This window comes from Tripterygium wilfordii, chromosome 9 (genome assembly GCF_013401445.1).
Source record: "Tripterygium wilfordii isolate XIE 37 chromosome 9, ASM1340144v1, whole genome shotgun sequence".
NCBI lineage: Eukaryota > Viridiplantae > Streptophyta > Magnoliopsida > Celastrales > Celastraceae > Tripterygium > Tripterygium wilfordii.
The window spans coordinates 1,157,415-1,180,316 of NC_052240.1; the positions used below are offsets into that span (position 1 = coordinate 1,157,415).

Genomic DNA, 22,902 nt, shown 5'->3' on the forward strand with positions numbered 1-22,902 from the left:
AATGTTTCTTTCTGATTCATTTTTATGGGCTACAATTTTTTGACTTATTCATTTTGGGAAATGTTGGTGATCAGCCAAATTGACTTTAGTATTTTTCAGACCAACCACAATTATAGAAATAACAGCACGGCTGTGAACCTTATGTTGTTGACTGGTTTGGTTTGGTTTTCTACCGCATTCAGACAAAGCAATAAAATAAATATCTTCGTTGAACTTTGATCACGCGCAATCAATTCCTCTGTTTCGTCAACAAATTGTCAAAGCAAAGCATGGCATCAGCCTCCCGCATACATAATTAAATTATTCATTGCTAATTATATTTAAATTAACAAAAATGTTAACAATCTGAGTGTTGTTTTTTTTATCCCAATTATCTTAAATGTTGAGATGAAAGTATATGATCAATGTAAAATCATGATGCCCCACAAATTTCACTTGATCTATATTAAATCATGTGCAATATATGGAGCCCATAATTCATTTGAATTTTGCATGTACAACTCAGAGAAATCGAGATGCTCAACTAGATAAAATAGTTATGATAAGGATCGCAACAACTAATATTCCATTTATCCTAAATATTGGATCGTACACACATGATTTTACGTGGATAATGTGAAGCCACAAATTAAATATTTTCTGTTGTTTTTTAAATATTATTAGATCAACCTCCCCGGTCCCTAGCTGTCATTGCAACAGCACAAACGCCACGCTGTATACGCCAAGTTCACGAGGCCCACCACCGCCGCATCTTGAACACAAAACCAGCCATTGATGAGTGATATGACTCTTCAAAGTCAGCACTGACTAGCAGTTTAATTGGACGATGTATTTCACGCTCTTGAAAATCGCGTCAATGTGAAGCTTTACATTCCCCGCCAAACCGTGAATAATAGCCGTTAGCGCCCACGTGGTACCTTGCCGACAACGGAGGCTTCAACGACTATCCGCAATCCACTTTTTCTTAAGAGTACTAATGTCATTAAAAATCATTACAACTGAAGAAAAAAAGAGAAGTGGATTTTTCTTTCCTTTTCCTCCGTCTCTTTCAATCCTTATCTTTCGTCACTGTTGGATTTGCTACCAATTCTTGTCTCTGCCCCCTCTTTATTTTGATTGTTATCTTAGTTGTTCTTGTTGATAGATTGGTCTTCAGTGGCTTGTGTTGCAGTTATTCTCTGGAGTTAATGGGGGTTAACGAATGTTATTGCTTTGATTGAGCTCTGGAAGTTATCCAAAACACTCCCTCGTTCGTCTTTTGATCTTTCACACCCCCGGATTTCTCTTATTCTCTCTACAGGTTATAAAAAGTAAGAAATTTGTTTTACTTTTCCTTCATATTTCGTTGATTTCTAGGTGTTATAATTCGACTTTTTAAAATTTTTTTTTTTTTTGAGATTTTACGTGGGTTAGGTTGCTAAGACTTGGGTTCTTGCTTGTTAAATTGCAGGGGAATTTTGGGAGCCTTAGATGGCGACGCTTGAGGATATGGGGGTTTCGGCGGGGATCAATATCCTCACTGCGCTCATATTCTTGTTGGCGTTTGCGATTTTGAGGATTCAACCTTTCAACGATAGGGTTTACTTTTCGAAGTGGTATCTCAAGGGTTTAAGGACCGACCCGACCAGCTCGGGTCTTGTGAGCAAGTTTGTCAATTTGGATTTCCGATCGTATCTAAATTTCTTGAATTGGATGCCGGCCGCCCTGAAAATGCCGGAGCCTGAGCTTATTGAGCACGCCGGGCTGGATTCCGCAGTCTACTTGCGTATTTACTTGATAGGGTATTGTCAATTGCTTAGTATTCTGCAGTTTTATGTGAATTTTTCCTGTTCATGGTAGGTAATTTTCCGTTAACGGTTAAAAAGCTCCTTAACTTTCGTGCAATATGTGCCTAGACCCCTTTGTGCGTCTCGGCCTTGCAATGATTCCTAGTTATTGTTCTGGATACGTGTAACCTGCTCGAAAACGTCTTATCAGTAAGCTTTGACAATGATAATATTTATGATTCTGCTAATCAATTTATTCGTATTTATGCAGACTTAAGATTTTTGTTCCTATAGCATTCCTTGCTTGGACTGTAATAGTACCAGTTCATTGGACAAATGATACCCTGGATGAAGCAGTGAAGTTTGACAATGTAACATCTAGTGACATTGACAAGCTCTCAATTTCAAACATCGGAGAAAAATCAGAAAGGTAGCAAAATTCTCGTTCATTTACGGCTTCTAATTCCCTAGCATGTCGTATTGTTAGCGTTTTATTTCCTGTACATAGACTTCAAATACTATGTATGTCTGCCAGTGAAAAATATTTTGAAATATTAGGGTTGTTTAATAATCTGTAGAAGCTTTTTTTTTTTGTTTAAGTCATTAAAGTCAATGTTTGTGCATGACATCTCTTTATTCCATCACGCAGCTTTCTACCAATAATTGGATTTTTTTTTTCTTTCCTTCAATGTTTCCTCGTTTTATTTCGGTCATATTTATTATTCGTGGAAAGACCATGATTATCACTTTTGGCCAGAGTAATGCCGTAAATACCAAAAGTTCACATTCTCTCTTTAGCCAGGTGAACACCAGCAATTGATCAATCTCAACTTCAGCTACCAACAGCCTCAACTGGTATCATAACATAAACTACCATGCTTTGCTCCACTTCCATGTTAGGATCACGGCCATAGCTACCCCAAAACTGATGGCGAAATGTAAACTATTAATTACCATGCGTGTTCCGCGTCCATGTCAGTACCAAAGCTATCCACCCGTGGCACCCTGAGCCACACTTCTCCCACTGCCCCTCCTTACTGAGTTGGGTTATCCCTCATACCATCAACATTCAGCTTCTCACGACCATCATCACACTTGTGTATTCTCATTATCTGTTTCTGGGCTTTTGATATTTATAAATTTGAATGCGGAGGATTGACTGTGTATAGATGTAAGCACTAGCTTTAACAATTACTATAATTTATGGATTGCAGGTTTTGGACTCATATAGTGATGGCATATGCGTTCACCTTTTGGACATGCTATGTGTTACTAAAAGAGTATGAGATAGTCGCTTCAATGCGCTTGGAATTTCTTGCCTCCGAAAGACGCCGCCCTGATCAGTTCACTGTAAGATCAGTCATCATGATCTTCAAGCTTGTTTTCTTTTGAGACCTTTACTTCTCGTTTCTCTAGTCACTGAATATGTGATTGCTGTGTACTTTCAAAATGTCTGCTATTAAGGTCGAATTAGATTTGAGTTCTTGCATGAAAAATTTCAATTGCATCCTTCTACGCAAAGCTTGTATTATGGAAATTGATTTTTTATTCTTCCAGGTCCTTGTCAGGAATGTTCCTCCAGACTCAGATGAATCTGTTAGTGAGCTTGTGGAGCATTTTTTTCTGGTCAATCATCCTGATCACTATCTCACACATCAGGTTTGTTCTTGTTTAAACCAAATGTGTCATTGGAACATTCTTGGTTAAATAATAAGTTTGATTGATGATTTCATGAATAATATGCCATATATAAAATCGTTCGTTTGGATGTGACCAGTGACCATCGTGTTGCCTCAAGTCTGTAGTAGTTGACAGTGATCTCACCTTGACGTTTCTAAATGAATTTCATATGGCTGGCAGTTTAAATAATATTATTTGGAATAAATATTTAAATTTATAACATGTCATACTCCAATCTACTATGAATCCTTGAGCTTCACATGTTTAGTCCTTTGTTCTTGTTTGATAGAATTGAACCCCAATTTGTTATCTATATGTTCTACAGTTGGTATACAATGCGAACAAATTAGCCCAGTTGGTCAAGAAGAAGAAAAAGTTGCAGAATTGGCTTGATTACTACCAACTCAAGTACTCGAGAGATCAGTCAATGAGGCCCTTCAAGAAGGTATTTAAATGCAGTTAAAATAGATAAGCTTCTGCTTCTTGATGTTCAATTTTACTAAATGCCTCGTTTTTTTTATTACTGTTATTATTATTAGTTTTATTATTTTGGCCTTTACATTCATACGGTTTTTCTATGCCAGACTGGTTTTCTTGGTTTGTGGGGGGCAAAAGTGGATGCGATTGATTACCACATATCCGAGATTGAGAAAGTATCAGAAGAAGTAAGTACCTACTACTCACACGTACATGTTTGATTCTTTTCCAAATTCCAGCCTCTCTCTCTCTCTCTCTCTCTCTCGCCAGGATTTTCAAATAAGGTAAAGGGATGTCATATGGTGATTTTGTTAATTATCATCATCATCCGATCCTTTATCCCAAAATTTTGGGGTCGGCTATTTTGTTAATTATAATTCTGAAATTTTGTTTCCAAAATTCTTCCTTAGGAATGTTGGCCTTGGAAGATTAGAATAAGTTGGTCAACTAAATTGATTTATATGCTTTTAAGATGATATACCTGATGCAGTTACTTCCATTTGAATGCTAAGATTCATCTAATAGTGGTTGAGCTTATTAATGTTTCTTTTGTTCAGTTTGTCATTCGAATTTCCTCTCTTATGGATTTGTGTAGTCTCAACCCCAGACTATTTGGGGGAATGGCTTTGATAATGATGGTGATTCCTGGCTTTTTCAGATTGCTGAGGAGAGAGAGAGGGTTTCTAGTGACCCTAATGCTATCATGCCAGCGGCATTTGTTTCATTTAAAACTCGATGGGGTGCTGCTGTTTGTGCACAAACTCAGCAATCAAGAAATCCTACCCTATGGCTAACAGAGTGGGCCCCAGAACCTCGTGATATTTATTGGGAGAACCTTGCAATTCCTTATGTTTCACTCACAGTTAGGAGACTGATTATTGGTGTTGCTTTCTTTTTCCTGACCTTTTTCTTTATGATCCCTATTGCATTTGTCCAATCTCTTGCAAGCATTGAAGGCATTGAGCAAAAAGCGCCATGGTTAGCACCCATTATTGAGATGTGAGTTTTCTCTCAAATCTGGACACCTTAACTAAGAATTCAAATCAAAGTTTCATGATGATAAATTGGAATTTTTTTGTTCTTGCAGCAAATTTATAAAATCAGTTATCCAAGGTTTTCTTCCTGGGATTGCTCTGAAGCTTTTTCTGATCTTTCTGCCAACAATATTGATGATCATGTCAAAATTTGAAGGATTCATATCCTTATCATCTTTGGAAAGGAGAGCGGCATCAAGATATTACCTGTTTAATTTTGTGAACGTGTTCCTCGGCAGCATAATTACTGGGACTGCATTTGAGCAGCTCGGTTCTTTTCTCGACCAGTCAGCAAATCAGTATGTTGTTTTTCCTTCCTTCTGACAAATGGATCATATTGTTCTTGATTCAGTTTTCTTTTTGGATAGCAATTTTACATTTGCCTTTCTGAGTACACATAGATATGTCCATGCACTTGTGTTCCATACTGCGAGTGATTACCTTACTGAATGTGCCTTTTACATACGAAAATGGACTTTGTCAAATCGTAGATTTGTATAGCCGCTGACACACAAAATAATCCCTGAATGATAAGTATTGACTTGGAGAAATTGTAAACAGCAGTTCCTAGAGGGAATTTGATGGGTTCTTAGTTAATATAATTGTCTCAAAAGACTTGTTGTTAGGTTACAGATGCAGGAATAACTTTTGTTAGCATGAGTAGAGCAGTGCAAATGATTTTCCTGTTCCTTTTGTCTGAAAAGTGAAAGCATGGCTTATGTAATTCTTTTTGTGGATCTAACGCCTTTTATCTCTATTCATGGCCCTGCTTGGAGTTTGTTCAGTGATTTATTAACCAATTTATTGTCTGAATATTGTAATAACAAATCTTTTTTCCCCATATTATCTTTCTCAAATAGGCACTTGAGCAGTCCCTGGTTTTGTTGTAAATAACTTGATTTTGACATAGAGTCTACGCTGGATGTATCTTTATTAAATGGTTTTTAATTATATTATACGTATTTTTCTTTTGTAGAATTCCAGAAACAATTGGTGTAGCCATTCCAATGAAGGCAACTTTTTTCATTACATTTATAATGGTTGATGGATGGGCGGGTATAGCTGGTGAAATTTTGATGTTGAAACCGCTCATCTTTTACCATTTGAAGAATTTCTTCTTGGTCAAGACTGAAAAGGATAGGGAGGCGGCGATGGATCCTGGAAGTCTTGGTTTCAACACTGGAGAACCTCAAATACAGTTGTACTTTCTATTAGGTCTTGTCTATGCTACAGTGACACCTCTTCTACTTCCATTCATCATTGTGTTTTTCGGTCTGGCATATCTTGTCTTCCGTCACCAGGTAAAGAGTCGACGATTTGATTGTAGAAATACTTGTACTAAATTACTCTCTCTGTACATTCAAAGGACGTCTCTGTCCATGGTTGTGATGTTTTTCATTCCTAACTTTTGCAGATCATAAACGTTTACAACCAAGAGTATGAGAGTGCTGCAGCATACTGGCCTGCTGTTCATGGACGTATTATAGCAGCACTAGTCATCTCACAGTTGCTTTTGATGGGATTGTTGACTACAAAGAAAGCTGCACAATCGACACCATTTCTTATTGCTCTTCCTGTACTCACTATAGCATTCCACAGGTATTGCAAAGGCCGCTTTGAATCCGCATTCAAGAAATATCCATTACAGGTTCGTTAGTCTATGCCTACTGTGAATTCCCTTTCATATCAATGCAAGATGATCTGCACACGCCAGCGAGATTGCATATATTCTTTTCTTATCAATGTGTGGACATCATATCCTCGACTTATAATGTGGTTTGAAGTTTTATTTGCAAAACATAAAAGTAAAAAGTAAAGTAAACAATACCGTGCACAAGAAGACTCCCACAGTGAGCAGGGAATATGTGGAAAGACTGTTTTCACGAACTGAATCCGTGACCTTTAGCTTGTATCCCTGCAACTCTACATTGGGTCACGTACTCACCTCTAGGTTGTTTACCTTTCATATCAATGCTGTTTGTCATATCACCATTGAGGCATTGAGATCATAGCAACTCCTCAATGTTCTCATCGTATCCATCATCGACATTTCAATTTGTGAAGTCATTTTTATCATTATTTTCTGTTGTGGATTTCAGGAAGCCATGATGAAAGACACGCTCGAACGGGCAAGGGAGCCAAACTTGAGTCTTAAGGGCTACCTTCAGAATGCATATTTGCATCCCATTTTCAAAGGCGAGGATGACGATGACGACGACAAGATTGGCATTGCAAAATGGGAGGATGAGGCCTCGATAGTCCCTACAAAACGGCAGTCACGACGAAATACACCAGTTCCTAGCAAAGTCAGTGGTGGATCCTCTCCTTCTTTGCCTGACGCCATACAGGAAAATCCAGAGCCTTAAAAACCTTCCACGTACTTGCAACTCACTGTAAATTTGAACGTTGGACAACATGATGCAGCTGAAGGTGGTGGCATTGCCATTGTAAATCAAACAAGCAAGGATTGTTTATGTAATTATGTTGTATAGATAGATAGACAGACAAGGGGACCAATTCTGCGAAAATCCCTGGTTTCGGAGTTTGAGGCAATTAGTTTAAAGGAGACCAAAATGACTTCATTCAAGTCAGAGGCAGCTCAGAGTTGAAGATTGATTGTTAATTTGTGTATTTTACCAATGTTAGTTTGTAAAATAACATTCACACACTTATTAGTCTATGGCTCGTATGTACATGCACATGTACACTTAGGGTGTGTTTCGATCGAGTGATTTAGGGTGTGTTTTGATTGAGTGATTTGGGAGAAGGGAAGGAAATGTAGGATACCTAAAACAAAACGAAACGTTATGTTATTTCTCTTCCTTGCATCTATTATAAAATAAAGGAAAGTAAATAAAATTGGTTTAATATATTAATTTATAATTACTTTTTTGTCAAAATATTGTGTATAAGGATAAAATAGATTTTTATCTTATAGATAATCATCCCCTTCATGCTCATTCCCTTCAAATTACTTTAGGAAGAACTTGATAAAAATTTAATGAAATCATTTCTCAATTCTCTTCAAATCTCTCACTTTTTTTTTTAAAATTATCAAAACAAGGAAATTGGGAGGAAACTCTTTTCTTTTCCTTCAAATCCGTCAATTCAAAACACACCCTTAATTATCCTATGTGGAACTCAATTAGCCAATCTCATAGGTTATTCCATAGTCAATTAGCTCAGATTGCAACCAATTTTCATTCATTATATTTAAGTTTTTGAACAATTCATGAAATCATGGCACTCATATTCATCCTTTATGCCGAAGGGAGCAGTCGATGGATAATAGGTGCATATTCCTGTACTATATATCTCTTGCTGGTCCCGAGAGACAGAGGTTAGGTTAACCAAAAATGGTTATTGATTCAAACAAGCAAGATGTCCTTGCCTTTTTGGGGTAAGAAGGGCTAGAGAAACCAATTACAAGGTTCTAAATCATTCATTAGAACTCAACAATTAATCAACATGAATCATGTCTTCATTAACTCAACAACGATATTGTATAATTCATGCTTAATAATTTCCATGGAAATTAATTTATACAAGTAGCTAGAACTGCATGAACACATCTTGGTTCACTCATCTCCTCTCCTCCTGCATTAATCTTGCATAGACAAATACGGCACAATCTGGCACAACTACTTCTCGATAGTAAAACTGATCATGATGCCGAAGATTAGTATTTCTTACCAGCTGGTCAGTATCTTCAACGATGTATGGCACATGATGGTCAAGCACTCCAGATGACCAGGAGAAAGAGCGATGGAGTGTGAAATCCAGAGCCCATGTCAATTGACTAGTGATGGGAACTAAGTAGGACAAGATGGTTGATTTGATATGAACTGAGAGAGTCAGAAGAAGAAGAAGAAGAAGCTGATAAAGTACTTGCACTCGTAGCACCATGAGATCTTCTTCTTTTCTGTGTCTTTTTTTGATCCTCAATATATGAAGCTGCTAATGTAAAGTAGTTTGACTACTTATATATAGGCATAGTAAATACACTCACTTTCAATTCAATCAAAATGCAAAAAAAGACAAACTGAGCCCATCGATCAGCATAAGAAAATGATAAAGATCTTGGCAGTTGATATCTCAGCTGCTGAGTTGGATGGACATATTCAAGTGAATTCGTGAACTCCACATGTCTGAAATAAATTAATACACACGAAATCACATGCGTATAAATTAAGCTTTAGAGATCTTCTTGTATTTTTTTCCCTGAAATAAGGGTATATAATAAATTAATAATAACCTAGAAAGTTGTGATTCTAACAGCGCATACCAACAAATTAAACACCAACCCATTAAGCTTCCAAACATGTTACAGATTTGTTGGTCAATAAATGGATGCTATCTATTTTTTATATATGTCTTTGTATTTTTATATATATATATACATATCTCCACGTTGTTTCAAGCCCCTAAATAAATTAGTGGGGCAAGAGATGAAATAGCTGTATTATGCCTGTATATATACTATATAATATAGTAACGTTTTGGAAATCTAACTATATACTCTATTAGGCAACTCCAACAAAGGATGCATGTGAATATGTAAAATCCTAACCGCCAATATACATTCTCATTTTTTAGTTTTTATCATTCCAACAGTGCTCTCATCACAATATGTAAATTTGCATTTTGTCAAATGAGTTCCCAAATATACAAACCCAAAGAGGAGAGAGAGTGAGTATGCATATTTTTTAGAGAGTAAAAAGTGAGTTAGTTAATTTGGGAACCATTGTTGGATTGAAGAGTTTTTCAAAGTTTGTAAATGAGTATCTAAACCATTTTGAAGTATGCATAGTACACATTTGAAAACCCATTTTACATATCATTGTTGAAGATGCCCTAATATATAGTGACGTTTGGGAATGTAACCATATATTATAATCTATATATAATATTAATTATTTCCCAACACTAACCATTTAAGTGTTGTTATTTTATTACCATACACATGCATGCCAGATGTACGCTTAAACTCCCAATAAGCAATGAAACAATATGTCTAGTCGGTTGATAACCACGAATAGCTCAGATGACATTCATGTGTATGGTATGTTATAAAAATCTCGAGTTTTAACCTCCTCATCCCCTGTAATTGAAAAAAACATGTTTAGTCAGTTATAATTTAATTTGAAACAGACGCGTACAAGGCCCCACACCTGACCTAGCTTGGCCCGAACCTGTGTGGTGCGCAAATGTATGTTTTGGCCTAACCCCAAAGCCCACTTAGGTCCTCCCTCATCCACAAAATTAATTTGGGTAATTTTTTTTTTGGCAAGCTGTTATCATGCAATTCCAGCAACTTAGGGTTTAGGTATGCTTTGTTGGCTGGGTTTGGTCTGTTTTCGTTGGGGGTTGCTGGGTTTTTTTACCCCTTTTGAGTTTCCAGCACTGATGCCATATTGTTCTGAACTTCTGATGTTTGATTCACCCTGGTCTTTTCGGACTCAGCTCCGTGACTTGGACCATGGGCTTTATCTAGGCCGCTTGGCCCATTTCAGCTTTCCTCTGGCAGCGGGGAAGCAGTTATCTGTACTCTGTAGCATCTTATTTTGCTCTTTGGGCCTTGGGGTTTAATTCTGGATTACCGGCGTGGGGAGATTTTGGGCTTGTTTCCCTGGGCCTGCACTCCTTTGCTGTGAAGACTTTTTGTTGGGCTTCACTTGGTCCTCCCAAGTCTCCTTTTTGTGATTGTGGGCTCCCCTTAGCAAGCCCCTTTGTCCTGACACGTTTGACCTTGGGTTTTCTTAAGGACTCGAAGAGGACGGGCTGCTTTACATTTTGAAGTGGGCTTTTTCTGGTATCTCTAGCTTCGGCGCATCTTTTGGTCCATAGTTCGATGGGAGTGGATATCCTGGGCCTGATATTTGGGCTCAAAGTCCTGGATCTTTATCGGTGGGCCATGCATAGTTTTCATCTTGGAGTTGGAGCAATCTTTTTCTTTGGATCTCCTTCACGAGTTGTGTTCTTAATGCTATTCTCGTGATGGGCTTTGGGAGCTTCGTGCAGTCTCTTTGCTTTGGGCTCTGCCGCCTATTTCCTGAATCAAATATTTTGACAATTAGCACTCGTTTATTTTGACGAATCCTGAGTTCAAGCTCCATCCCCTTCCTTCCTTGATTAAAAAGAAAAACTAGTTTATTTTGTTACAATATTTCCATTAATAAAATACATTTTCAGTGCAATAGATGTGAACTTGTTACAAACAGTTTTCAATATATGGAATGTTAGGTTAACCGCACACAAAGACATATCTCCAACGGTGCCGTTTCTTTGAAGAAGGAAACTCCAGTGCCCCAACGTGGGAGGTGGGACCCCGTTGATTTGATGACTTGTACGTCTTTTCTTGTTTTTGAAGACAGGTGGCCCACGCCGTTGACACCAAACGACGACGTATTAGCTGTCCTTGTCATCTTGCACAGCTTCAATAAAGGAGAAGAAAACGCGAAGTGAGTCGCCATTCACGCACGGTTCGGTTCGCTCAGTTTTAAATGCCCTCCTCTGTCTCTTTTCAATGTATGAATATGATCTGATCTGATCTCTCTTTAGCTTTCTTTGATTTCTTTCAATGTGTGTGCAAAACGGTGCCTTTTGGGTTTTGCTTTTTTCTTCTGATCTATGGCAGTTTCAGGAAGGATCATGTCGAAGAAAGCTCCACCGCCGTTCCTGAGGCGTCACGTCGTCTGGAGGATCCTCTTCGCACTAACCGTCACGGTTGCCGTTTTCTCTCTTCTCCGTCTCCAGTTTCAGCCTGATATATCGTCTACGGAGTCGATTGCTCGCGCCAGATACCGGGTCGCTGCTCGCGATATCTTCACTGGACGGCCCAAAGTTGCGTTCTTGTTTCTCGTTCGCCGTGAACTCCCTCTCGATTTTCTCTGGGGCAGTTTCTTTGAGGTCATTTTCCGTTGGTAATTTTGGTTGGGTGTTGTGAATTTTCCTTTTCTGTCACTTTCTCACGAAAATGGTTAGCAGAATGCTGACGTGGAGGATTTTTCGATTTATATACACTCTACTCCGGGGTTTCTGTTCGATGAGTCGACTACAAGGTCGCATTTCTTTTACGGCCGACAATTGAAGAATAGCATTAAGGTGATTAACATCAAAGGCAACTAATTTATCAGCTCCTGCTCCTTTGTTTATATAGTTTAGATACTGTTTGGTTGCTAGGAAAACTCGCTAAGTATTTTAGTTAAACCATTAATTTTGTTTGGTTTTTCGAATATTCTGAGAGAAGCACGTTGGGTTAGTTTGGTTTGTTGCATTTGAAGTTTTGAAATATCAAGGTAATTGCTCGATTTGGTGATTGGCTTTTAAACTTGCTCGAATTGTCCATATTTATCAGCTACTGAATGGAGCTTTGATGATGTATCTATCTTGGTCTTAGAAATACTTAAAGAGAGTTGAGTTGGTTGTTACATGTTGGTTGCCAATTTTGTGATAAACTGATCATGTGTTACAGGTAGCATGGGGGGAATCAAGTATGATCCAGGCGGAGAAGTTGTTATTCACTGCTGCTTTAGAGGATCCAGCCAACCAAAGATTTGTTCTCCTCTCTGACAGGTTGGTTTTCTTGACAACTTCTTTGTGTTAGCTTGCAAGATTAAGCCATTGCAACAATGTTTGTGAAATTAAGGTTTCTTCTTGCCATAAGATTGTCATATTTCATCAATAATGATTCAGTATCGTAACTCCATTTGGTGTTCCACATTAACAAATTTTAGTTGTTTTGTTTCTAAAAGTAATTTTTCGAGACAGCTAAGGTACTGAATTTCTCATCATTGCCTATCTACTTATGTAGCAATAATTGTAGGTGTGAAGATGATGTATGCTAAATACTTGGTATTCACATTTTCTTTTGGGTCATATATGAATTCCTGTTTCTCTTTATGCAGTTGTGTACCTCTCTACAACTTTAGCTACATATACCATTATTTGATGGGTTCTCCAAGGAGTTTTGTGGACAGGTAGATGGAAGCTTTGATTATTGAGGTGCCGAGTATTGCTTGTTGTAGCGTTTCAGCATTTTCTTCTGTTGATGACTAATATGAAACTCAACTGTAAGTCTGCTCTCTTGCAGCTTTCTTGATGCAAAGGAAGGCCGTTACAACCCAAAAATGTCACCTGTTATTCCAAAGAACAAATGGCGAAAAGGATCCCAGGTTAACTTTTCATTTATGCTTATTTTTTGTCGAATTTTGGTTGAGCACAGAAATTCACAGTGAAGTATATAAATGCCATGGCTTGAGAACAATTTGGCTCGTTGATCCTAGTTTTTCCAAGTCATTTTCTTGTTGCAATAGTGGGGTTGGGTCTATCTTGTTTTCTGTTTGATAACATTTGCAACTGGTTGATTTTGACTTCAATTAGAATAAGCAAACTGTGCAATTAAAAAAGAGCTATTTTATTCCAACTCTAGAGTTTGCTTCCAAATATTTAGCTTTATTCCGGTGGAATGAGCTATGCTTAGTTTTCTTGGAATTTTGGCTGAGATGAAGTATAGTGTATGTTCTTTACACCAATTTGTCTTTTGCTGAAAATAATTCCCTCAAAAGAGTTAATACATGAAAGTGGCCTTAACTTTGAAAATAAACCCTGTTACAAGGACATCAATTCCCTGGTTAAGTTGTAAAAGAAATTCCAAATGGAAAAATATATCATCTTTGGCTGATTGTAGGTATATGTATAGTTATCTTATGACTATGGATATGCACCTCTAGGCCTCTAACTTGATTTTGCTACGGTACTTTCAGTGGATTACTTTAATTCGAAGTTATGCTGAAGTTATTGCGGACGATGAAATCATATTTCCTGTCTTCAGGAAATTCTGCAAGGTATGCCATTAAGCAATTTATTCCAAGCATAAGATTTTCGATTCCTTTTTTATTTGCGTGAAAAATGGACTCTGCTTTGTTATCTTTGCAGCGCCGTCCTCCTCTGGATGCAAAATTGGGGAAGCTAAATCTAGTAAGTGCCATTCAACTGCTTATTATTTCTTTCTTCTCTTTGAAGAAATGATGTATGCACTGGGGGAGCGAACTATTTATAATCATCTACAAGATTCCAATATAGAAAATCATTTGCAACTGACAATACAGTTTTATTCACGACACTGTTTTTACTATACCAATTACAATGCTAGTTAAACATCCTGCATTCATTAGCTTTCCCCCTTCAAAAAGGCTATTGTTTTCATTTGGTCTTTATTGAATGCAGAAACTTCAGAAGCAGCATGATTGTATTCCAGACGAGCACTACATGCAGACATTGCTTGCAGTAAGCAATATATTGATCTTCGTTGTTCCTTTGATCTTTTCTTCGAATCAGGAGACTCGATGTTTTCACTCCATTTTGTTTATCAGTTATTATCGTTGATAACTTTTTCTATGTGGCTTGTTCTTCATGACTTTGTCTTGCTAATATACTTAATCTCCTTTTGAAAAATGAAATAAAATAAAGATGTTGGATCTGGAAGGTCAATTGGAACGTAGAACCTTGACCTATACCCAGTGGAATCAGTCTGCAGCAAAAATGAACGATAAGAGTTGGCATCCTATGGCTTTCAGCTATGCAAATGCAGGACCCCGTCAAATAAAGCGAATTAAGGTTATTGTTTTTTGCCTAGTTTTTCCTGTCGCTTTACTTCCAAGTGTGGTTTATTCATTTTTGAAGTTTTTCCTTATTTTTTGGTGCTAGACTTTGTTGCACAAAATGCAGCTTCTTCTTTTCATTTACCTTTACAGTTTCTGGTTGTGGGTCTGGGGGCATTATACTTTCCAAGTCTTCCATTCTTCTAGGTTCCATTTGTGTTGGCTGTTATCAGTTTACTTCCTGTTAACTGTTTGCGTTGCTCAATTCAACAGGACATAAACCATATATATTATGAAACTGAGGGTCGGACAGAATGGTGCCGTAGCAATTTAACATCTGTTCCATGCTTTTTATTTGCGAGGAAGTTTTCTCGGGGAGCTGCAATGCGCCTGTTGAGTGATGGAGTTTTTGGTCCCTTTGATGCATCTGCATTACTGACTGACTCTTTTCATCCTCGTTAGTATCTCTCCTCAGATGGCACTCTAATCATCGGCTAACATGCATAGAAGATCAACCTGGTTCGCTGCGACCCTCTTATACGTTACCATAGGTAGTCACTCAGCTAATAACACAAGTTTTGGAGAAGTTGAGCAGAAAGACACAAGTTTCGTAGAACTTGAGCAGAAAGATCGACAGACATTACAGGAGTAGAGATCTGTTATACTCTGGCTAACAAGAGATTGATTGAACATGACAATGTGATTGTCTCATTCTTTATCTAGTTAATTTGATTTCTGTTCTGATGTAGTTATAACAAATTTTTTGATATAATAGTAAGAGCTTATTCCAGATTTGGCCATGAGAATTGGCAGCAGTCTTCATAAGCTAATTGGGCATAACTAGCTCAGTTGTCCATACCTCATTTTCCCTTCTTTAATAGTTCCAGACTGGTAGTATATAATTGTGTAAGCAAATGCTTTAACAGTTGAGAATTGCCAAAAGCACTGGGATGGTGTTGACAAGAACTGACAAGTAAAAGCATTAGCATAATTATTTTTCCAACTGGAACAATGAATTTGAATTCCTCAAAGATACCTACAGAGCAAGTAATTGATATATGATCTTATTTTTGGATCCATTGAATCAGTCTAATGGTTCTTGGATTTGATCAGCATTGGCCCCATAGATGGTTCCATTCCAACCTTTCAGATGAGCCCTGATCATCCACATTGCTGTTATATTCTTCTGTGCAGCAAGTGCTTCTTCAGCCCTTTCTCTTGCTTCCTCACAAGTCTCCATCCCTGAATTGCACTTGTCTGCCTCTTTTTGATACTGGGATGTCATTTTCTTAGCCTCCAATAACGCTCTGTCGGCGCGCTGTTGGATTTTCTCTGCTTCTGCTTCCTTCTGCCTTAGTTCCTCTGACAACATATGAATAGATCTTCTCTCCATCTCATCACTAACCTCAGGGTCACGCTTCATACAGTCTAAAAGAAGCATTAATATCAGCAAAACTAGTTCATCTGTCAATGAAGAAAAAACACATAACAGATTTATGTCTTTTCTATAAAGGTAAAACTGGTAAACTAAGAACTAACCTGTGAATGAAATGTTGTTCAATGCTGCAAGAAAGATATAGAGAGATTAGTAAAAGAAGCACAAAAGAACAAGTCTTGATCCTATAAAAAAGGATTATGTGCAGTCATGGTTCTGGAGAACAAGAAGGAATTACAAGAAATACCGTTATCATCATCAAAGAGGGATAGAAGAGGTTGTGTGGAGCAATCGCAGAGACAAGGAGGACAGTGGACTGAGACAGATGACGTGAAGAGATCTGAGAGATGCCAATACAAGGTTGGCCCTAAACCCATTATGTATCCCGCTATACATATCCCAATCGTCCCTATCACCACCTTAAACACCCTCTGTTGTTGTCCTCTGCTCTTTTTCTTCTTATTATTGCTCATCATTCACTTTTCTGACAGTCAAATTCCCACTGAATTCCAGGATCAGCTCCACTTCTGCTCTTCTTCAGTTTTGTTCTTATGTATCTGGTTATAGTATCCTCTTATTAACCAATCTGGAAGTTTTTCACCTTGACCAGGTTAATTGCCATATGGCGCCACATCACTACATCCATATTTTCCTCTGGCATTTTTATTCTTTTTATTTCATTAAACACATAAGATGAAAATAAAACAAAGACAAATAAAGTATTGTAACATGAAAATTTGATTTTTCCTAAAAAAGAGTAAACAACATAGAGGACATACTAGGAATCGAACCTATGACCTCTTGCAACTCAGCCACTGGGCCACAAAATCACCATATGCCAACAACTTGATTGGTTTTACAGCAAGTCTCCATATTTCTCATTTCCCATCTCAAAGTTATCAGCTTTGACACTATCTGTTCATATTGGGTGTGTGAATTGTGATTCATGAAAAATGTTGTCATACTCCCATGTAGTTCAATTGAACTCCAACCAGGGAGTTTCTTCAAGCCTAGTGACCTCATCTGGGTCCATGCCTCTCCTACGCCATCCCATCTATTCATTGAAGCGTAGCTGTGTGCCAATTGAACATAATTTCCAGCATCCACAGGTCTCAACATGAAGATCTCTTCAGCAATAATGTTACTAAGTCCCATGTTACCATTGGCACGACAAGCATCAAGAAGTATGCCTAGAACATCTACTGCTGGTTCTTGGAAGTTCTGCTTGTAAAAGTTATAGGCCTCCTCCACTCTTCTAGCCCTACAAAGAAGATCAACAATGCAGGCACGGTGCTCAAGTTTAGGTTTGATCCCAAATTCTTCAGTCATCAACTGGAACAAGTTTGATCCTTCTTGAACAAGTCCATTATGGCTGCAAGCCGAGAGAACTGAGAGAAAAATAATGTGGTTCGGCTCCATCCCAGTTTGAAGGAATTCTGAGTACAATTTCAACGCTCTCCCCCCTTTGCCATGGCAGCCATAACCTGCAATGATCACACTCCATGAAATCAGATCTTTCTGTGACAGCCCATCGAAACACTTTTGAGCCATCTCCAGATCACCACATTTACAGTACATGTCCACAAGAGCTGTGTCAACCTTGACGCAAGGACCGAGGCAACACCTAATTACAAAGTTATGGATCCACTTCCCTTGTTGTAGAGCACCAATTGATGCACAAGCTTGAAGGAGAGAGACAACAGTTATTGAGTCAGGTCTTTGACAAGTGATCCTCATCTCATTGAAAATGGATAACGCCTTGCATAAGTGGCCATTTTGAGCATGTCCTGCAATTATGGCATTCCATGAAACCAAATTCTTCTTTCCAATCGTATCGAAAACAACACAACCTTGCCCCAAACGACCACATTTTGCATACATGGTAATGAGAGAGTTTTGGGCAGGAATGTCCAACGATATTTCTCGCCTCAATGTGTAACCATGAATAGTGGCCCCTAGTTCAAGGGATTCTAATTGTGCACAAGCAGCAAGAACACTGGCCACGGTATCTGTAGATGGTTCTACTCTTGATCTTAACATCTGACTGAAAACAACTAGTGCCTCATCAGCACAATCACTCTGTGCAAGTCCAGATATCATTGCTGTCCAAAAAATGACATCTTTCTCTGGCGTCTGTTCGAAAATCTGAAATGCAGCATCAATGTCTCCACATTTCAGGTACATGTTTACAAGTGATGTCTCCACATGCGAATCCATCTCAAAACAAGATTTTAAGATCTGACCATGCACCAATTTTCCAACACCAAGGTCACTCTGCCTTGCAGTTGCAGACACCATAGACCCAAATGTCTGCTGGTTTGGCTCCACACCTTCAATTCTCATTCTATACAGAAGATGCAATATCTCTCTACTATATCCCATTTGGGAATAACCCAGAATCAAAGAATTCCAAGAAATTATATCCCTTTGATCCATTGAATCAAACAAGTACTTGGCCTCCTCAATGCTTCCACATTTACCATATAAATTCAAAAGGGAATTCACCAAAACAATATCAGACTCAAAACCACGCACTATGGTGCAACAATGCAAAGACCGCACGGCAGACAGCTCAGCCACCCCAGAAAGCAACTCTAACAAGGTCACGGAACTTGGCTGAATACCTTGGCTTTGCATTTGGTTATATAAACAAAATCCACTATCAGCATCACCCGCACGCGAATAGCATCCAATGATAGCCGTCCAAGGAACCAGATTTCTCTCGGGCATATTGTCAAAAACTTTACGGGCATTGCAAGTGAGCCCGAACTTAGCATAGAAATTAATAAAAGAGGAAGCAATGTATGAATCCGAAGAGAACCCAGAAACGACAACATGTTGATGAACGGAAAGGCCGAAGGAGAGAAGGTTTAAGGAGGTGCAAGCTTTGAGTAGACTAGGAAAGGTATACGGGTCTGAAGGAGTATTGGTGATAAGCATGGACAAAAAGGTAGTGAGAACTTGGTAGTGAGCGTTCTGGGAGGATAGTCGGTTGATGGTAGCGTTGAAGGATTTGGTAGTAAAGGTTGGAATAGGCCGTGGTGGCGGTCGTAGAGATGGAGTTGTCGTCGGGGCAGTGAAGGTAGAAGGTCTGAGCCTGTTCATAACTCATCCTTTCTCTCATTAATCATGAAGGCACAACGAACAGGACAATCAAATGTCGTCTTGAAGTTTATGCTTATATAGTTCGATTGGGCCTTACAGAAGCATACCGGGCCAGAATGAGAACCCCCATATTGCCAGCCCTCCTGTGTTTGTCTTTACTTGATCCAGCCAAAGTTGGAACTTCTGAAGGCCCAGCCCAACAGTTTCTTTGCGACCCCTAAATTAGTTTTAAACTCGGAATGACCGATGACCACTCCGTACGCACAGCAGGCCACAATTTTCTAACAATTCTTTCTTTTTCACCTCTCTATGATCATCAATCATCTATGAAATTCAGGCAGAATAAACAATACAGCGCTTCTCAAGTGCTCACTTCTCTCAACTTCAAATAATCTGGATATTAACTTCACATTCTTTAATACTCATCTCAATGGCATCCATAAAAATAAGCAAATGTCTACCCACTCCAGATAAATTGTACAAGTACGTATGTGGTCTACAATACACTCATCATTCATGTGAAGAATATTATTCTAAAAGTCTTTGAGATGTTCAATTTATGAGTAAGTATCGCAGCAAAAAGAGAGAGCTTGCTCCTCTACAGCTCATATGGAAATATGGCTATGGCAGACTGGCAGTATGACCACATTCTCAGGTGAAGGTAGGAGGAAAGAGCTCCTCTAGTTTGATTTCTTCTTTGGATATTCCCTGGCACCAAAGATGGTAGATCCAATTCTGACAATGGTACTTCCCATTTCAATCTGCAAAATAAGCATACTGTTAGCGGCTTAAATCCGATGGCTAAGTATTATTATCGCATAATATATGTATAGATGAAGTATAAACACACACATGAACTAGCATATAGTCTCATCTTCTATCTATCAACAGAACTTAATCTGAGTCCCAGTATTGGTAATCCAGACTACTCCCTAATGCTTCTATCCCCTCCGTCGGCAGTCACTAGCCCCAAAACCTCCTTCCACATCAGCCCAGGAGTAAGAAATGACAAACTAGAGGAAAATGAACATCTAAAAATTTGCATATATGGATGGAAAGACTAATAAGTTCTTTAAGCCAGTAATGCTTACAGCTTGCTCGAAGTCATTAGACATGCCCATTGACAACTCACATTGCTCTTCTGGTATTCCAAGTGCCTTGCAAACCTCACTTCTGCAGTTTGCTAACGTCTGACAATTACAAAATTTGAGGTATAAGAGAGGTAAAAAGGCAAACAATGCCATAGAAACCAGGAAAGTCATCAGTACTATATAAGTGAAAAAATTATCAGATCCATCTGAGACTATGACCTTGAAATTCTCCGGAGTTGAGGTATAGTCGGGCATCCCTATTGTCATAAGGCCACAAAATTCAAGGTTTGGGCAGTCCAGACTAACATGTTTCGCGAGTTCTACGCAACCAGAGGGCTCCATGCCATATTTTGCTGGAACAGCACAAGAAAATATTAGTTAACAGGTCCAGATTAAGCTACACTAATGACAAAACACTTTGCAACTTAGATCCTTCATTTCAATACAGCAGGAAATTAACAACCCCCCTCCCCCGTTCCTCTGCTCATATAAAACTACCATCTTGGTGGAAATATAACATTATAATGTACATTTAGGTAAGGCAATATGTTGTATGCTTAAACAAGACATTTATGGGAAAGGGGATGGCAAAGACCAAGTGGCAGAGAAAAACCAACATGTATGATTTATCAAAACAAAGCAAATACAGGAGCAGCAAACAGCATGGATGAAATCAATCACATGGCATTATCACCTGGATTTTACTATAAGGAAAAGTTGTGAGCAAATTTACAATTGGCTGCAAGAGGAAGAGGACTTAAATGAAAAATCCATGGAATCAAAAATGCTTCATGCGCAAATGATGCACACCCTAAATCAACTCAGCCAAACTTAGAGCTAAATAAAAGCTTGCCAAAGCATATCCTAATCACATCATAATCTCTCTCCCGCCACAAAAATGAGATTCTGGTTTAATTATCAAAAAAGACTCAATTGCGATCACTAGACTACAGTTTTATAACATTGTGGGTAAATGAATACACAATGCAAAAGACTGCTTCAAAATAAATGTGCCAGTAAGCGAGCAACAAGACCTCCATTTCACTTACAAATTACCAAGCTAGAATTCACCTAGGGAGAACTGGGTTAGCATAGAATTCCTCTACAATTCAAGTAGTTACAAAATCATGGTACTTCAGACGAATCAGAACTAAAGGCTAAAGGGCAGGAAGTATAGGACATAATAAAAAAGACAGAATTACTGGCATGCGTATTGGCTTACTGGCTTCACCACTGGTATTCACTTGGACCAACACCTTCAAAGGCTTCCTACCAATGCTTCCAACCACGCGATCAAGATTATTGGCAATCTGCAAAACACATAGCAAAGTAAATCTGAGCAAATGACTATAAAGGAAAAGCCTTCAAAAGGATCTAGCCAGAATACATAATTGAAAATCACTTCCAATATGCCAATTCAGGCAATTTTTGAAACAAAAAACATGACAGCAATAACAATTTGCTTCTCTTACAGCTTCTAGGACAAACAGCAAAAGTAAAAGGAACCCATTTTGGATGTCATTGGGATCTTTACCTTCTCATCGTCTACACTCTCTACCATGGCAAGGTTTGGCACACCAGCTGCACAAACAATACAGCTAAATTCAAATTTGTCTCAAAAAAATATCAAACGAAATTAACCAATTTTCGAAATTTAAACAATAGAGAGAGAAGTAAACTCACTTAATAAGGGTTTCACTTTATTACTCTGTAAATTCCCAATAAAATGCCACTCGATATCCTCCGGAAGCTGCAATTTTTGCGCAAAGATCATCCACATGAAATTGTACACTGTATGAGAAAAAATCGAATCTGAGCAATGAATTTGACGTTTACAGGATCAAAACCTGAGGAGCTTTTTCCAGGATCTCTTGCACGTAATTTTCACCGAAAACCCGATGACCGGCATCGTAGACTTGGCGGATGACAGAGATAGGTTTGGTCTTGCTAACAGCAACAACACTTACTTGGTTAGGCCCGCGTCCGGACCGCTCAGCGGCGTGATGGACCCGCTGTAGCACAGACCGAAGGGCCGCTGCCGCAACTCCATCCATGGCAGCAGACGTGGCGGCCATATCAGGTTGCGAATCCACCTCCTCTGCTTTTGAGATATTGTTATCGCCTTTGCCTTCGAGATTGTTCGACATTTCCCTCTGTTCTTCAACCCCGCTCTCTGGTTAATAATCACTTGTTAGATTTTATGGCACAAAACGCAGCGTTTCAATCCTTGCGGTCGTCTAAAGTCTAAAGTTCTAAACGACGCGATCTGGAGGCCCAGTCTCTCCTTCTAGACCACCCCGCAAAAGGCCCATCGTAAGAGTCTAACAGACACGCTCATACCACCCCTAAAGGCCCATTATAAAGGACAGGCTCTGGAGGCCCAGTCTCTCCATCTAGACATAAAGGCCCATTCTCTCTCTGCATCGGCCCATTATCCTCGGGCAACAGTCATGGAAAAAACAATTAATCGGTAAAATACCTTTTTTATTTCTTATACATGGCTGATTGACCAAATATCCAAAAAAATTTTATTTCCTTTTTTTTGCAGAATATATTTTTTTAAAAAAATTAAAAGAGGAACTTTTCTTATAGGTTAAATCTGAAGTATATTGAAAAAGAAAGTCAAATTGAGAACAAATATTCTGACTAAGAAGATTTGGAATTAACAATGAAAAGTCAAAATGAAATATGGCAGATACTTGGGCGCTATAA

At 38.5% G+C, this 22,902-nt stretch overlaps 5 protein-coding genes across 9 annotated transcripts; 2 read left to right on the forward strand and 3 right to left on the reverse strand.

Moving 5' to 3' along the window:
- The first annotated feature begins 990 nt into the window (after positions 1-990).
- On the forward strand, positions 991-7,685 carry LOC120005798 (calcium permeable stress-gated cation channel 1-like). Of its 4 annotated transcripts, XM_038855625.1 has the most exons (12): positions 991-1,310; positions 1,451-1,781; positions 2,038-2,196; positions 2,981-3,116; positions 3,324-3,425; positions 3,772-3,891; positions 4,031-4,111; positions 4,582-4,922; positions 5,011-5,256; positions 5,934-6,258; positions 6,372-6,605; positions 7,057-7,323. In XM_038855625.1, exons 2-12 carry the CDS (start codon positions 1,471-1,473, stop codon positions 7,321-7,323), a joined length of 2,322 nt encoding a protein of 773 aa, XP_038711553.1. In that variant the 5' UTR covers positions 991-1,310; positions 1,451-1,470. The 4 variants fall into 4 exon arrangements, with proteins under 4 accessions (XP_038711553.1, XP_038711552.1, XP_038711554.1 ...); XM_038855624.1 differs by lacking the exon at positions 991-1,310 and having other exon boundaries at positions 1,471-1,781; positions 7,057-7,685; XM_038855626.1 differs by lacking the exons at positions 991-1,310; positions 1,451-1,781; positions 2,038-2,196 and adding an exon at positions 2,603-2,621 and having other exon boundaries at positions 7,057-7,685.
- Positions 7,686-11,379: 3,694 nt separating this feature from the next.
- On the forward strand, positions 11,380-15,349 carry LOC120005694 (glycosyltransferase BC10-like). The gene is made up of 11 exons (XM_038855481.1): positions 11,380-11,485; positions 11,601-11,866; positions 11,945-12,061; positions 12,432-12,532; positions 12,865-12,936; positions 13,050-13,131; positions 13,723-13,803; positions 13,895-13,936; positions 14,186-14,245; positions 14,429-14,575; positions 14,833-15,349. Exons 2-11 carry the CDS (start codon positions 11,609-11,611, stop codon positions 15,019-15,021), a joined length of 1,149 nt encoding a protein of 382 aa, XP_038711409.1. The 5' UTR covers positions 11,380-11,485; positions 11,601-11,608; the 3' UTR covers positions 15,022-15,349.
- Positions 15,350-15,517: 168 nt separating this feature from the next.
- LOC120005695 lies at positions 15,518-16,596 on the reverse strand. The gene is made up of 3 exons (XM_038855482.1): positions 16,242-16,596; positions 16,099-16,122; positions 15,518-15,987 (listed from the first exon to the last, which is right to left on the reverse strand). Exons 1-3 carry the CDS (start codon positions 16,468-16,470, stop codon positions 15,644-15,646), a joined length of 597 nt encoding a protein of 198 aa, XP_038711410.1. The 5' UTR covers positions 16,471-16,596; the 3' UTR covers positions 15,518-15,643.
- A 103-nt stretch (positions 16,597-16,699) lies between these two features.
- On the reverse strand, positions 16,700-19,161 carry LOC120005693 (pentatricopeptide repeat-containing protein At4g04370). The gene has a single exon (XM_038855480.1). The coding sequence runs from the start codon at positions 19,097-19,099 to the stop codon at positions 16,823-16,825; it is 2,277 nt and encodes a 758-aa protein (XP_038711408.1). The 5' UTR covers positions 19,100-19,161; the 3' UTR covers positions 16,700-16,822.
- A 332-nt stretch (positions 19,162-19,493) lies between these two features.
- LOC120005101 (pyridoxal phosphate homeostasis protein-like) lies at positions 19,494-22,363 on the reverse strand. Of its 2 annotated transcripts, XR_005469725.1 has the most exons (8): positions 22,038-22,363; positions 21,874-21,940; positions 21,725-21,771; positions 21,413-21,500; positions 20,410-20,543; positions 20,191-20,289; positions 19,952-20,112; positions 19,494-19,860 (listed from the first exon to the last, which is right to left on the reverse strand). XR_005469725.1 is itself a non-coding variant. In XM_038854567.1 (7 exons), the coding sequence occupies exons 1-7, from the start codon at positions 22,335-22,337 to the stop codon at positions 19,780-19,782; spliced, it is 816 nt and encodes a 271-aa protein (XP_038710495.1). In that variant the 5' UTR covers positions 22,338-22,361; the 3' UTR covers positions 19,494-19,779. The 2 variants fall into 2 exon arrangements, 1 of the variants encoding a protein (XP_038710495.1); XM_038854567.1 differs by lacking the exon at positions 19,952-20,112 and having other exon boundaries at positions 22,038-22,361.
- Positions 22,364-22,902: the final 539 nt, after the last annotated feature.

What these genes read in the sequence shown, in the direction of transcription:
- LOC120005101 (XM_038854567.1), bottom strand. Translation starts at nt 22,337, where the DNA reads ATGTCGAACAATCTCGAAGGCAAAGGCGATAACAATATCTCAAAAGCA. An exon ending in TCCTGGAAAAAGCTCCTCAG is followed by an intron (nt 21,941 to 22,037) that starts GTTTTGATCCTG and finishes CAAAAATTGCAG; the next exon opens with CTTCCGGAGGATATCGAGTG. An exon ending in TAAAGTGAAACCCTTATTAA is followed by an intron (nt 21,772 to 21,873) that starts GTGAGTTTACTT and finishes TTGTTTGTGCAG; the next exon opens with CTGGTGTGCCAAACCTTGCC.
- LOC120005798 (XM_038855625.1), top strand. Translation starts at nt 1,471, where the DNA reads ATGGCGACGCTTGAGGATATGGGGGTTTCGGCGGGGATCAATATCCTC. An exon ending in GCCGCCCTGATCAGTTCACT is followed by an intron (nt 3,117 to 3,323) that starts GTAAGATCAGTC and finishes TTATTCTTCCAG; the next exon opens with GTCCTTGTCAGGAATGTTCC. An exon ending in ATCACTATCTCACACATCAG is followed by an intron (nt 3,426 to 3,771) that starts GTTTGTTCTTGT and finishes TATGTTCTACAG; the next exon opens with TTGGTATACAATGCGAACAA.
- LOC120005693 (XM_038855480.1), bottom strand. Translation starts at nt 19,099, where the DNA reads ATGAACAGGCTCAGACCTTCTACCTTCACTGCCCCGACGACAACTCCA.
- LOC120005694 (XM_038855481.1), top strand. Translation starts at nt 11,609, where the DNA reads ATGTCGAAGAAAGCTCCACCGCCGTTCCTGAGGCGTCACGTCGTCTGG. An exon ending in TTTGTTCTCCTCTCTGACAG is followed by an intron (nt 12,533 to 12,864) that starts GTTGGTTTTCTT and finishes CTCTTTATGCAG; the next exon opens with TTGTGTACCTCTCTACAACT. An exon ending in AATGGCGAAAAGGATCCCAG is followed by an intron (nt 13,132 to 13,722) that starts GTTAACTTTTCA and finishes CGGTACTTTCAG; the next exon opens with TGGATTACTTTAATTCGAAG.
- LOC120005695 (XM_038855482.1), bottom strand. Translation starts at nt 16,470, where the DNA reads ATGATGAGCAATAATAAGAAGAAAAAGAGCAGAGGACAACAACAGAGG. An exon ending in CCTCTTTGATGATGATAACG is followed by an intron (nt 16,123 to 16,241) that starts GTATTTCTTGTA and finishes TCTTTCTTGCAG; the next exon opens with CATTGAACAACATTTCATTC. An exon ending in GAACAACATTTCATTCACAG is followed by an intron (nt 15,988 to 16,098) that starts GTTAGTTCTTAG and finishes TGCTTCTTTTAG; the next exon opens with ACTGTATGAAGCGTGACCCT.